Below are 14117 nucleotides of genomic sequence, written 5' to 3' on the forward strand. Positions count from 1 at the left end.
GGCCTCTGACAGCGGCGGGGTTTCCTCCTAGCCTCCCATGCCCTAGCTCGAACTCCCCAAGCGAACGCTGGTCGCTCGGCCACTCTGCTGCATGCGTCCAGTCTAATTTGGGTGTCAAGCTTTCAGATGGACTTGATCAAATCCTCATCGTGAGAGAAGGAGCGGGTTCGTTGTCCGGTATCTTGCTGGATGCGACATGCCACTTCCGCCGCATCGACTCTTAAGCGAATACTGGTCCCGCCCAGAACTGAAGCAAGCCAGGATGAAGCTCCTCAGCCTGAGGGTTGAACGGTGATTGGGGAGGTAGATTCTTCCAGCGCGGCTTCCATGCTTTGTCTGTCCTCTGCAGTATGCTGTTCAGCCAGCTCCCTGCTCTTGCGCAGCCATCTGAAGCCTTTGCTGTAGCTGCATCAGCTCGACTCTCTTCTTCTCGCTTCCTTCTTGCAGCTCTTTGATCCTGCCTTCGGTTCTGACGATCTCCTTGCCGATAAAGTCCAATCGTCCATCGACTGTGCTGACCGCCTCAGTCTTGTCTTGCTTCAGCAGCACTGGGCCGACCAGCCTGTAGATGCCGGCATCTTCGGCGAGAGATGCGAATTCGTTCCGCACGCCTTTGTTCTCCTGTTGTTGGGCTTCTAGCTTCTGGCGTGCTTCGACCGCCGACTGAAGATCTGGCACCAGACTAATATTAGCCTCGCCCGCCAGGGTTTCACTACGAATTGGTCGGTGGACGACTGACTCACCATCTTGTATCTTCTGTAGCGCCTCGGAAAGCACCTGCAGTTTTTCTCTGTCCTCTTCCATGACTCCTGCTCAGAGTGGCCCCCCTGTGTGAGCGATGCGCAGAAAGATTTGTAACGGATCTGTAAACTGCCTGGAAGGGAAAAGACGACGGCGTCTAGCGCGTGTCACAGCGTAAGGTCATTCCGCGGGGCAAATGCCGACGTTCATCCCACCTTCACTTCTCCGTGAGCTTTCAATTTGCTGCCCAAATAAGTTGCAGAACGATATACACGCGCGAGGAAATTTGCTCAATCGCAGGCTCGGAGACACGCGCGGTTCATTTTCGAGAGTACGATCTGACTTCACCGCCCGACGCCCCGCCTAAGCACGAAGCATCTTTGTAACGCCCCAGCGCTTGTTTACCCTTCGCCCACAAAAACGTGTCATTCTCTCATCGCGCACGTTCTCTCGGCTCTAAGACGCACAGTCCGAGGCCTCGCCGGTCAATATGTCTAACACGGATTTTCTCGGGCGGGCGATCGACACTGTCAAGAAAGCGATCGAGCTCGACACCGCAGGCTCCTACGATCAAGCCTATCAACAGTACTATGCCGCGCTGGAACTGTTCATGCTCGCCATCAAATGGGAGAAGAACGCCAAATCAAAGGAGATGATCCGCGCAAAGGCGGGCGAGTACATGGACCGGGCCGAGAAGCTGAAAGAACACATCCAAGCGAACGATTCGAGTAACCGCAAAAAGCCGGCCGCGATGGGTGTCAACGGCAAAGCTGTCAACGGGGCCGGGAAGGGAGAGGCGGGCGACAAGGATGAGGAGGATGCAGACGCGAAGAAGCTGCGAGGGCAGTTAACGGGTGCCATTTTGACGGACAAGCCGAACGTGAAGTGGGAAGACGTGGCGGGTCTCGAAGGCGCAAAAGAAGCATTAAAAGAGGCGGTCATCTTGCCCATCAAGTTCCCTCATCTTTTCCAAGGAAAGCGACAGCCGTGGAAGGGTATATTATTATACGGGCCCCCGGGGACGGGTAAATCGTACCTCGCAAAAGCCGTGGCGACCGAGGCAAACAGTACCTTTTTCAGCGTCAGCTCTTCCGACCTGGTCAGCAAATGGATGGGTGAGTCGGAACGACTGGTAAAGCAGCTCTTCAACATGGCGAGAGAAAACAAGCCCGCCATCATCTTCATCGATGAAGTCGACGCACTCTGCGGTCCCCGAGGTGAAGGCGAGTCAGAGGCGTCACGTCGTATCAAGACGGAATTGCTCGTACAAATGGACGGCGTGGGAAAGGACTCTCGAGGGGTGCTGATCCTCGGCGCCACGAATATCCCCTGGCAGCTCGATGCCGCCATCCGCCGACGATTCCAGCGAAGAGTGCACATCTCGTTACCGGACAAACCTGCACGGATGCGCATGTTTGAGCTTGCCGTTGGAGACACCAAGTGCGAGATGAGCCCAGATGATTACAAGAAACTGGCAGAGATGTCAGAGGGGTATTCTGGCAGCGATATCAGCATTGCCGTGCAGGACGCTCTGATGCAGCCCGTACGCAAAATTCAGACTGCCACACACTATAAGAAGGTAAGCACAGCGCCAGCTCTCAATTTACTGCCCCGTTCCTGCTGGGAACGAACAAACGCTGACCAGACTCGCTGTTTGTAGGTCACGGTCGACGGTGAAGAGAAATTAACGCCATGCTCACCAGGTGACGCGGGAGCGATGGAGATGACATGGATGGAAGTCGACTCCGATAAACTGCTGGAACCCCCGCTGGTCGTGAAGGACTTTATCCGTGCAATCAAAGGTTCGAGGCCGACCGTGTCGCAGGACGACCTGAAGAAGAACTCGGAGTGGACGGCAGAGTTTGGCAGTGAAGGAGCATAGTCGACAGGGTACGCGGGCGAAGAGCGGCCAACCCGGGGATTTTGAAAATGGTGCTGAGCATGTCAACGTCGTTCTAAATGGTTTCACTGGTTGCGTGGGCACGAGCAACGGCGTTCCAGGTTTGGGCAGAGACAAGGAGACGTTGGGAATGGAGTTTCGACGACACGCTGTACTTGGAGGTCATGAAATGAAATACAAGGTCCGGGGCAAACAGGAAGATCGTCTGTAGCGTCAAACTGCCATGTTTACTATCAGTGTCACGCTGTGTGCAACATTCTACAGTAACGTCCCCACCAACTGGAGGAGTTTGAGAGCCTCGGCGCCACCTGGACTTTTACGCCTAGAACAGCTTCACCCGGAGGTGGGAAGAGCTGTACGGGACATGCCAGAGAGAAAGAGGGCACGAATGTCACATGCCACATGTAACATGTGTTAGTATTGTGTATACGGCATACGAAACGTGGTGTGTAATGCAATAAATGGAGATACTGTAAGAGCACCGTTCCCCCTTGGGACGTCAGCCTTGCTTCCAGACCAGCACTGGTGGGAGACGGTAGCGGACCAGCATTCGACACGGACATCCGTAGCCAGAAGGACAATTTTACAAAGGTCGTTCTCAAGTCTATGTTTAGCTCCCTGTTGGACAGCTGGTCTTGAGGCGAATACGACGTCTCATGTCATATTTGCCTATTATCCCCATTCTGCAGAAGCTGTGTCTGTCACCCGAATTCGTTTTTTCCTTGAGATCGAGAAACCACGTCGTCATCTCCTTCCTATCTGCTGGCATTCTCGTTCTTCTCATCCACAGTCCGCTTGCGCCTCGTAGACCGAATCATCAACCGTCTAGTCTGTCTATCCTGCTTAAAAGGGCCATTTCCAATTCCTGATCTCCTCGGGGTCGATGCCCTCGTTGAACGCGATGGTGCGGTACTTGATCTGGCTGCTGAGCAGCTTCTCCCTCGCACTGGAACCCTTGTTGCCCAGCTCAGGCATGCGGTCCAGGGCCTCCATCGCGAGACTGAACCGATCGGTGCGGTTGCGGATGGCCAACTCCAGGGGCGTGTCGATGTTGCCTTTCTCATTGTAGCCCCTGACGTGCAGGTTTTGTTGGCTCGGTCGCTGGGCGGTGAGCCGGTGGATCAACCACGGGTAGGAGTGGAAGTTGAAGATGACGGGTCTGTTGGCCGTGAAGAGGGCTTCAAAGTCGCGCTGCGTCATGCCGTGCGGGTGGTCTCCGTGCGGGATCAGCTTGAACAGGTCGACCACGTTGACGAATCGGATCTTCAGCTCGGGGATGTATTCGCGCAGCAAGGCCGTGGCGGCGAGGGCTTCCATGGTGGGCACGTCGCCGCAGGAGGCCATGACCACGTCCGGCTCCTCGCCTTGGTCGTTGGAGGCCCAGTCCCAGATACCGGCGCCCTTGGTGCAGTGCTCGATCGCGGCTTCCATGTCCAAGTATTGCAGGTGGTTCTGCTTGTCGGCCACAATGACGTTGACGTAGTTGCTGCTGCGGAAGCAGTGGTCCATCACGGAGAGGAGGCAATTCCCGTCAGGCGGCAAGTAGATGCGCACGACTTCGGGGGATTTGTTGCACACGACGTCGAGGAAGCCCGGGTCTTGGTGCGTGAAGCCGTTGTGGTCTTGACGCCAGACGGTGGCCGTGAGGAGGATGTTGAGCGAAGCAATCTTGGCGCGCCACTCGACCTCGAGGCACTTCTCGATCCATTTACAGTGCTGGTTCACCATCGAGTCGATGATGTGGATGAAGGGTTCGTAGCTGTTGAGCATGCCGTGGCGGCCTGACAAAAGGTATCCCTCGAGCCAGCCCTCGACGGTGTGCTCGCTGAGCATTTCCATGACGCGACCTTCAAATGCCAGATTGCCACCGTCCGCGTCTTCGTCAAAGTATTCGCCCAACCAGACCTTCTTGCCGGCGGCGTACACGCCGCCAAGCTTGTTGGATTCGGTCTCGTCAGGACCGAACAGTCGGAAGTTGTGAGGGTTCTTCTGGATGATGTCGCGAAGGAAGTTGGCAAAATTGGACATGCTGGGCGCGTCCGTGATACCCCCTTTCTCGACAGGCAGGCTGTACTCGCGGAAGTCGGGCATAAGCAGGGGTTTCTTGATCAGTCCGCCATTGGCGACCGGGTTCGCACTCATACGTCTGTTGCCTTCCGGAGCAACCTTTTTCAGCTCTGGGATCAGTTTGCCGTCCTCGGTGAAGTATCTCTCGGGGTTGTAGCTCTTCATCCACTTCTCCAGGAGTTTGAGGTGTTCCGGGCTGGACGCGACGTTGGGAAGAGGAATCTGATGAGCTCGCCAGTAGCCCTCGAGATAGTGGCCGTCAACTGTCCGCGGGCCCGTCCATCCCTTGGGACTCCGAAGAATGATCATGGGCCACAGTGGGCGGAATGCTTTCCCTGACTCACGCGCTTTCTTCTGGTAGCCTCTGATGTCTTGGACTGCTTTCTCCAAAGTGGCGGCCATGGCCTGGTGCATACTCATGGGATCACTGCCCTCGACGAAATACGGAGTCCATCCATATCCGATGAAAAGCGCTTCCAGCTCCCGGTGACTGATCCGGGCGAGGAGTGTCGGGTTGTTGATCTTGTAGCCGTTGAGGTGGAGGACGGGGAGAACAGCGCCGTCGGTGATGGGGTTCAGGAACTTGGTGCTATGCCAGCTAGTCGCCAGAGGTCCTGTCTCGGACTCTCCATCGCCAACCATGGTCAGAGCAATCAGATTCGGATGGTCGAAAACAGTGCCGAATGCATGCGAAATGCTATACCCGAGCTCGCCGAGAGGGATGTTAGTTGCAAAGGTGGCATATCGATGGGGTCATTGAATGCATACCTCCTTCGTGCAGACTACCTGGAGTCTCGGGCGTAGCATGACTGCCAATGCCCCCTGGGAACGAGAACTGCTTGAAGAACTTCCTCAGTCCTTCGACATCTTCTGATTTGTCTGGGTAGACTTCGGTGTAGACGCCCTCCAGATAGGCCTGGGAGATAACTGCTGGCGCACCGTGGCCGGGTCCCGAAATAAAGATGACGTCGAGGTCGTATTTCTTGATGAGCCGGTTCATAGCCACGTAGGTGAAGATTTGACCGGCATCGGAACCCCAATGTCCGAGAAGCCGGGCTTTGAGATGCTCGACTTTGAGGGGCTCTTTGAGCAGCGGGTTCTGCCGGAGATAGAGCATACCCAGGCACAGATACAAGCTGGCGCGCATGTAATCATCGGTGAGCTTCAGCTCTTCCTCACTCAGAGGGGCGTCCTTGATGGTCGAGCGAGCCTTGCCGAACGGCGAGATGCTCTCGACGGAGACATCACCCTCGACAACGGAACCCATGGCTCACAGTTAGGGCGCCTGATTGCGATACAGATGGTGAATGCCTGGTGAGAAGTAGGTGAGAGAAGAGCGACAGTGGTGGTGGAAGGGATTTGAGTTTGGTGTGACGCAGGGCGGTTGGGAAGTGAGCGAGAAGTGAGGGAAAGGCGAGGGCGAGGTGAGGCACGCACAATATATACGAATCACGACTTCAGCTACGAGTACGACCTCGAGGCACGGTAATACGTGGTTTGTGACGGCGGCGGACACCGCGTGTCAATGCTGGTCCGAAGAGCGTCATGATATGTAGGATGAGCAGAACGAGTGACAAGCTGCGATGCCTTGACTTTCCAATGTCTCGCTTGCAGTGAGTGATCCGAGCCCCATCGCGAAGCCAAAGTTTGCTGGGCTCCCTCAATCCCAGCTGGTCAATCCCTGCACGTGGCCGAACATGGTTACAAGTGAGTGATGCGCGGATATGCACAGGCTGCATTGTGAGCAAGCTGACTATTATCCCGACAGCTGCTGAGGGGTTTCGAGGCGGCGAAAATGCTGGAGAGCTCTGGGCCAGCCAGCCAATCAACGGGGCGCCGACTTCGAGCTCCAGCATCTGTTGCATGGCTGGACCAGGTCTCCCAGGCAATACGGCAGGCCATGGTCGCTGACATGATATGCTCGTAACGGGGGTGTGCAGGCTCCTGGGGTTGGATTGGGTAACAGGTATCCAGCATCAGGAGATGCCGACTGCAGCGCGCACGCCCATGTGAGAGTTTGGGTCGATCGAGAGGCTCTCGACGTCGTGAAAAGGTGGTGAGGTGGTGTGATGGCGTGACATCAAAGCTGCATGGGGCATAGCGGCCTTCGCACCACGAAGCTTGCCGTCTTGGTCCGAAGGCGTCTATCTTTGCCATCTACGCAGGACCTCGATCAGAGTTTGTTAGTATCTCTACGGTGTAGCCTCAATCCAATGACAAGATATGCGAGACCGGACCTCCGTACGAGAGATCGCCCTTATCTGCGAGGCTCGTATGATACTTTACGACGTGACACTTGTCGCCGTCGATCATGAGCGGGTTTCGGCCTGTTCCATGGACCACATACCCATGGCGTCCATCTGGGCCAGATAGTGAATCTCGCTTCAACGTCGCCATGCTGGGGGAGTTCGTTGGCATGAGAAGTCTAGGTTTGAACGTGGTGAATGCCGAATCTGTCAGCGGTTGGTCACAGCAATGTCGCGGTCGGTATGTTCGGCGCCTGCAACACCTCTGGCACAGAAGACACCCATCTACAGCAGACCCTTTCTGAAGCCGCCCAGTGTGTCGTGCATGAGATGCAGGCATCTGGGTCGAGAGTTTGACCCCAGATCTGCAAAATCTCGGTTGCATCGTGGTGGTCGGATATGCAATCCAGTGTAAGCCACAGGTTTGCATGGATTATCCTAAGCTCTCAAATTAACAGGCCAGAAGCCCTGCTGTGGGACTATTACCGAGCTTTGCATGGGAAGGGAGCAGCCCATTCAATCAGAGTTACCCCGTTCTGACGCCGGCTCGGGCAGGTACCTGGTTTCGGGACCTCTATGAGAGCTTCCACCTGTGGGAACAGCTGGAGCCGACTGGCGTGCTAGGACACAGTGCATGGGCTCCATAATCATTGGCCAGCGGCAGACTGTGGTGTGAAGTGTTGGGATCTCGGGTCTGAAGGAGAAACGAACTCATTTGACTTTGCCTGTCCACCGTACCTTGCAGCGGGCGTTCAGAGTCCCTCATGTGCAATGACGAAGCCGTGACCATGCCGGCCGCCAGGTCGTGCTACTCTCCGTTGCCATGCAAACTATCGAGCCGGGAGGGAGCCGAGGTTCTGGTTTTCGATGCGTTTGCTTGCGTGGCGAGTCTTCAGCCTCTGCTTGCATTGGTACAAAACCTCTTACTGCCTTGTTGTCTAGGTCAGCATGGCGATGGCCTGCATCGAAGATACCTTTGCTGTGTAGAGAGAGTCGAGTCCACACTTGTTCCAGCGTTCCCGCCCGAGCAAGGTCCGATACTCCGTTCTCGGCTGTTGCCTTTCCACCCGCTGTAGGTTCACCGTTCTGCCAAAACAGAGGGAAAGCTCACCAAGACCGTACGCTTCAACGACCGGCGTTACACAATCTAACCAGAAGCAGTATTTGAATGCCTAGGCTGGAGATGTGATCTGACGTTGTGCTGTTCGCCAAGGAATGGAGCCATGTTCCTCGAGTCCTTCCTTCTTCAGGAATACCAACTCGTCTTGCTCCCGTAAACCCGGCTCGTGTCAAAGGAAAGTCCGCCGACTAGATGAAGTTTCGAGGTTGGCGAATACAGACCCAGCTGTCCAGATTGGTGGAGACGTTGGGCTAAGGATATGCGTCTGCCTCGCTGGCGTACATCGTAGCGCGTGAGTACAATGGCCCTGCCAGGAAGCCGTAGATTACCGACTTGCTTTCGTGGGGAGACTCTGGAGTCCCACGGGCACACTCTCCCGGCCTGTCTTGCTGGTTCCGCCCGTCATGGTCAGGGAATACCTGCCTGCTCTGGATTTGCTTCCGAAAGTCACACCGAAGGCATCAGATATGGGGCTCAGAACGCATGTGTGCCCTGCGCAAGATGTCAGGGCTTGACCTAATACTGTAGTTCCAACCCCGGACGCGTCGACAAACCAAAGCTATAGCATGTGACAAGGCAAGGATGTATCACTTGGCAAACTTGAAGCAGGCTGAACGAAGAAACTCTCAATTGGACCCACGGGTGAAACAAGTTATAAAGCAAGGGAGTATCATGGTGTGGTGCAAAACCCTGGACCACTCACTACAAGTAATTGCTGTACCTGGTGCGCCAGAACCCAGCCACGCAACACAACAAGCACGCGCTGCATGGTTCGCTACCAAGTTGCGAGGCATCTCAGCTCTATACTCTCCCGGGCTTCCTCGTCCTCGGTGCCCTCCAGATCCACGCTACTGTGCAGGGTCCCTCCGGCCGCGACCGTCTCTTTATCCCTCTCACTGTCGAACAAGCCAATCACCAGCACTTCCTCGGGCTCTTGCTCCGAGATAAAGTACCACTTCTGACCACTGGACCATCGCGCCAGGTAGGACTCGGTGTCATGCGTTTCCTTGGACTCCTCCGAGACGCCGAGGTTGGGGGTCTTGACAATGACAGGCACGTAATCACTCTCGAGAAATGTTCGAGCGTCGCCGAGTGCCAGGGGGTCCCGTCGGACACGTTTCAGAGGTCGCCAGATGGAATACAGCGCCCACCGTGGTCCAAGGCCAGACGACGCGTATTCGTCACGGAGAGACTTGCCCTCGGCAAGGAGTTTCTCCTCCGCCTCGATGATGGGCTTCGCAACGGCTGTCATGGTCGGGTGATACTTCCGGAGATGGGTCCTCGCGCCGTTGGGGGCGTAGTCAAGATGGACTTTCGGCGCCGGAGACGCGCCGCCATGTTGGGGGGAGAATCCAATAAACTGGGGAAACCCAAGTTCGAGATCCTTTTCCTCCTGACTCTTCTCGGCCGGCTTGACCTCACCTCCCTCCTGATCGCCGTGCCCGGCGTGCGTCGCCAGAGCATCTGCTTCCGACCAGATAGCGCTGCGGAGGAGAAGGGCTTCGGTGATGACTGTTTTGGCTCCAGTGACTTGCTTGACCATCTCTTCCGTCTCGGGAACATACAGTTGCTTGAGGAGCTTGGGGTCTTTCCAGCTTGCAGGGCTGTACGGTGGAGAATTCATGGTGGTCGGGTGACGGATGGCCGTGAAGCCATGAGTGGCGAGTTGGGCTGTCCCTTCTCTTGCATTCCTCAGCTCAGCAATGGTGGGCACAGGTCGCATGTCTATTAGTGCTTGGAGCCGCACGTCGCCGAACTCTGCCATGGCGGGGAGGTGAAAGTTGTGAGGAGACGGAGTCGGTGTTTGACCCGGTGGAATGTATCGCAGCTTGCCACGCCATTGCGCTTCTGACGAGGGCGCGGAAGTAGAAATGACTTGACTGAGGGTAGTTGTGCTCGACATGTTGGGCAACAATCCGAACGTCAACACGAAAACGTCCCGGTCAATCGCACGCGGGTTGGGAAGCAGACCAAAACAATTACCTCGAATGGACTCTGAAGTGAGCTTCGGCACGAGTCTCTTATACTCACAAGTTTATTCGGATACGCGACAGCCGGCAGAGGACATCTATGATAAGACGAGAGAGGAAAGAGAGAAGTCGCTGGCCTTATCAAACTGCCAGTAGCTCAACTCCGCTGGATGACTGCGGGGTCGGTAGAGTTCCTGATGAGGCAAGAGAGATATGCACGACCGATGCAGATTCCAAAGCTTGGGGGCGATGTAGGGCATGAAGTGGACGACGGCAGCCTGTTCTGTATAGAAAGCTGAGTGACCCCGATCCCGAGATCAAGCACATATCGGCGCTGTGCTTGACGCATCCCCCTTTGTGTTCGCGTCTCGCGAACGCGATCCAGTGATGGCCCTTCATAGTCTGATGATGTGGCTTGTGAAGACGGGGTTCCGTTCTACTATACCCAAATCTTGATCATTCATGTCGACATTCGACGACATTTACCCCTTGTCCTGGACGCCTTCGCTAGCTAAAGTCACGAGAATGGTATACATCATTGCCGTATTGCCAGTCCAATGGAATTCAGATACTGACACCGCGTCCGTACCGCTGTACCGACATCTTCCATAGCAGTGGTCTTTGACGTGTCAAAGAGCATCCTGCTCCAGTCGGCACTGCCCGGGTCATCCTGCGCGTCAGTGGGCATGAACTCTTCCCATCTCGGCGAGCCTTTCGCCCGGAGCGAATTCGGATCCAAGGTTTTGATGAAGCTCACCCAGTAACTCTGTATCAGGGGCACAATCCAATCATTCACCTCTCCTTTTTGATAACTCGCTGGGGCTGCACCATTCGTGTTTGCGGGACCCCATATGGCCGACAGCTCGGCTGTATGAGGCACGCCGAGACCCCGTTGCATTTGTTCCGGGTCTTCGACGTTGTAGCGATAATTCCAGTTGCCCTTTACACCATAGCGCGCGAGCGTGGAAGAAATCCAGAGTGTTGGACACATGTATCTCATGTCACCATAAGCATTGGAGACTTGTCTCCACCATGCACCTGCATTGGGAAAATCCGGGCCTTCGTTGGGATAGAGCTGACTTATACGTTCAAGCTGTTCCGGAGTAAGATAGGGGAACTGATTGTGGAGAAATGTGTTTGACTGAGATAGGGATGATGTGCCCCTTGGTGTGAAGATTGTTCCCGCATTGGTGTCGTCGCCAAAGATGACAGGAACTTGGATGAAGTCTCCATTGCTGAAGGATGTGCGTGTGTAGTTTCGGACCATATCACCGTCGAGGACAGGATTCCACATGTACAGTGGAGGGCTTTTTGCGCCAGGGTAGGGGATGTTGCGGTTGAAGGTCTGCAACTCTGTGGAGGATTTAGAGCGAAGACATGAGAGAGTATTGTCCTCGTCTGCGCAGCCCGCGAGTCTGACCAAGTTGTCATACTGATACTGGCTCTCGCCAATGTCCAAAATAGTAGCGAAACTGACCGACTCGGCCGCAGCGGCGACAAACAGTCCGTCATCACGGCCACCATACGCTGTTAAATGATAGGCGATGCTTGCCGCGCCCGCCGAGTCTCCACCGAGGACAACATGCCTGGGATCGCCGCCAAACTGGGCGATGTATTTCTGCACCCATTCGAGGGCTTTGCGCTGGTCCTTGAGACCGTTATTGAGGCTAGCGTGCGGTGCTGCATCTTGAATTTCTCGGCTCGCGAGGAACCCGTAGGGTCCGACGCGGTAATTGAACGTGACAACAACAATGCCGTTGCCAGAAGCAGTAACCAACCCACTCCCGTCGTAGTTGCCATTCGAATTGAAATTGAAGCCGCCTCCTTGAATGAAGAAGTAGACCGGCAATTTGGACGTGGTGGTAGCACTGGTGGGAGCGTATACGTCGATGAAAAGACAATCCTCGGATGTTGCTGAATTGCGAGGGCTGTCGCCTGTTCCTAGGCAGAGCTTCCCGTGCTTTACAATGTTAGCGATCGAAGCTTGGACGCTATGTGAAACAGCAGACGCACTGTGTCAGCAGCCTGTACACCAGACTCCTCCGGAGGATCTTGAGGTGCAGCAAATCTCAAGTTTCCCGTCGGAGGAGCCGCATAGCGCATGCCCAACCATTGAGAAACGCCGTTAGAAGAGGGTGTGCCTTTGTAGGACGCGTAACCGAGGTGGACTGTTCGATCGGTAGCCAGCACTGTCGAAACGTAATACAGCAGCAGAAGGAGTGGCAGCATTGCTAGAATCAAAAGTAGAGATCGTGGTTGGCAGGATACATTGTCAGATCGATGGGAGTCTTCCGAGTCTTGTCTTTGGATTAACGGCTGATGTTCGTCTGATTTGAGGTCTACCCGCGAGTTTCGAACAGCTGCTCTACCCGTGGTCGAAAGCCGGTCTGACAATGTGCCAGACAGCCAGGATGTGTAATCCATGGTGAGAAAGCGGAGCGTCAGCCGAGGCGCAGCAGTCCCTGATCACGGCACGCATGACCCTGGGAGCTGCAGGAACTCAGATTGTTCGTCGAGGTACGAGTAAGCTGCGAGAGCTCTGCACCTGCCGTCGTGGACAACGAGGCTGGATGCGAGCTGACGTCCGTGGCGGCGATAAAGGTACCTTTCCCGGCGGCCGACCCTGGAACGTGTGGTGCTTGGTACACAGTCGTGACGTCGTCGGTTCTCGGGTTGTGTGCGCAGCTATGTAGGTCTTGAACGGAGCCGACAGCCGCGTCAGCATCGGGACCTCATTTCAAAGGCTTGCGGGCGTGACTTCCGCAGTGTAGCCGTTCTCGTTGGGGTGGCCTAAAGAGCGCTGTGTCTACCAAAGCAGCATTTTCAGGTTGTCAATCAATCGTGCGCCTTTGTCAGCCCTTCACTCGAAGCTCGATCCTGCCGAAACTCGATGCGGAACAGCTCCGGCGATGCCCGCCCTCACAATGTCCCAATTGACCCCAGCGACGCCATCCCCTTTCAGTCTATTCAGAGGGCTATTGTCGCTTACGGATCGTGCTACAGCGATGCTTCGTGCCATTAGAGAGTCCTTTGCACCAGGCAATTTCGAGGCTGCTCCATGCAGCAAGCATTCCTCCAGCCATGATTCCTCTTGAGCTGTCAGCGGAAGCCCGACAAGAAGGGCAGCCTTTTCGGCACGAGAATGGGTAGGCTTTTCTTGGTGTACCGATACCACTAGTCTCTCAAACAGCATTCTGTGGCTAGACTCCTGTTGTTTTTGCGCAAAACAATAAGCCTCCGCCAGATTGTTGCTCATGACTATGTCAAAGTATGCGTCCATCGTCTTCTTGTCCGCTAGCGGAGGAGATACCGACACGAGGTATGCTGTTGCGAGGGAAGGGTCGCATCGAGGGTGTTGAAGCAGGGTATAGAGGATCTCATCGGTGAAGGTGGGCGTGAGAGAAGGGTCTGTCAGGTGTTCTAGGGCTCGCGAAAATTGCGCATGGTCGAGTTCCCACAGACCTGCCACGAGTAGCTGCCATCTTGGAGGAAGATGCGTTCTCCGGGCGAAGTTGGCGTCTGCGTTGGGGAGTTGCCGGCAGTCTCGTAGTAAGTAGTAGAGGAGGGCGAGTTTCTGCTCGTCTGGCGCCGTCGATTGCACTATCTTCGACCACAGGTTACGTAGATCCGCATTCGACCGTGGAGGATAGTTATTTCTTGCAGCTGTGATCCGTTAGAGACCCCCTCGAACTCTTCTGGCGTACAATCTCACGTCTTGCGAGCCCGATCAACTTCCAGATACGATCGAAGAACAACTGATCACCAAACTCTTTTCGGTGTTTGACGATGCTCTCCACAGTTCTGTTGTCGTAGGCGTAGTCCGTCTTGGCCTGGAAGACTGCATCGAAATCCTGCCAGTCCAGCATGTTGCTCGATAATAGCCTGCTTGAGGATGCTGGCAGACCTGTTGCTGCGCTGACTGTTTACTGACTCGGCACGATGCTGCGCGGGTCGCGATCGTATACGGAACAATATTCATCCGAAGACATCTCCAATTCCGTCCCTCCGTCCCTCCGGCCATCGGCTGCGATGCAAACGTTAGTCCTCTTTACAACACGAGCTCCACATCGATC

General features: G+C 55.3%; 6 protein-coding genes across 6 annotated transcripts; 1 reads left to right on the top strand and 5 right to left on the bottom strand.

Moving 5' to 3' along the window:
- Positions 1-357: 357 nt before the first annotated feature.
- On the bottom strand, positions 358-804 carry G647_04198 (uncharacterized protein; the record flags this gene model as incomplete). Its single annotated transcript, XM_008728542.1, has 2 exons — positions 358-671; positions 744-804. 2 exons carry the CDS (start codon positions 802-804, stop codon positions 358-360), a joined length of 375 nt encoding a protein of 124 aa, XP_008726764.1.
- A 427-nt stretch (positions 805-1231) lies between these two features.
- Positions 1232-2623, top strand: G647_04199 (uncharacterized protein; the record flags this gene model as incomplete). The annotated part of the gene is made up of 2 exons (XM_008728543.1): positions 1232-2320; positions 2402-2623. 2 exons carry the CDS (start codon positions 1232-1234, stop codon positions 2621-2623), a joined length of 1311 nt encoding a protein of 436 aa, XP_008726765.1.
- Positions 2624-3484: 861 nt separating this feature from the next.
- On the bottom strand, positions 3485-5975 carry G647_04200 (uncharacterized protein; the record flags this gene model as incomplete). The annotated part of the gene is made up of 2 exons (XM_008728544.1): positions 3485-5322; positions 5477-5975. 2 exons carry the CDS (start codon positions 5973-5975, stop codon positions 3485-3487), a joined length of 2337 nt encoding a protein of 778 aa, XP_008726766.1.
- A 2874-nt stretch (positions 5976-8849) lies between these two features.
- On the bottom strand, positions 8850-9977 carry G647_04201 (uncharacterized protein; the record flags this gene model as incomplete). The annotated part of the gene is made up of 1 exon (XM_008728545.1): positions 8850-9977. One exon carries the CDS (start codon positions 9975-9977, stop codon positions 8850-8852), a length of 1128 nt encoding a protein of 375 aa, XP_008726767.1.
- A 602-nt stretch (positions 9978-10579) lies between these two features.
- Positions 10580-12468, bottom strand: G647_04202 (uncharacterized protein; the record flags this gene model as incomplete). Its single annotated transcript, XM_008728546.1, has 2 exons — positions 10580-12004; positions 12058-12468. 2 exons carry the CDS (start codon positions 12466-12468, stop codon positions 10580-10582), a joined length of 1836 nt encoding a protein of 611 aa, XP_008726768.1.
- A 436-nt stretch (positions 12469-12904) lies between these two features.
- On the bottom strand, positions 12905-13910 carry G647_04203 (uncharacterized protein; the record flags this gene model as incomplete). The annotated part of the gene is made up of 2 exons (XM_008728547.1): positions 12905-13707; positions 13757-13910. 2 exons carry the CDS (start codon positions 13908-13910, stop codon positions 12905-12907), a joined length of 957 nt encoding a protein of 318 aa, XP_008726769.1.
- Positions 13911-14117: the final 207 nt, after the last annotated feature.

This window comes from Cladophialophora carrionii (assembly GCF_000365165.1).
Source record: "Cladophialophora carrionii CBS 160.54 unplaced genomic scaffold supercont1.3, whole genome shotgun sequence".
Classification (NCBI taxonomy): domain Eukaryota; kingdom Fungi; phylum Ascomycota; class Eurotiomycetes; order Chaetothyriales; family Herpotrichiellaceae; genus Cladophialophora; species Cladophialophora carrionii.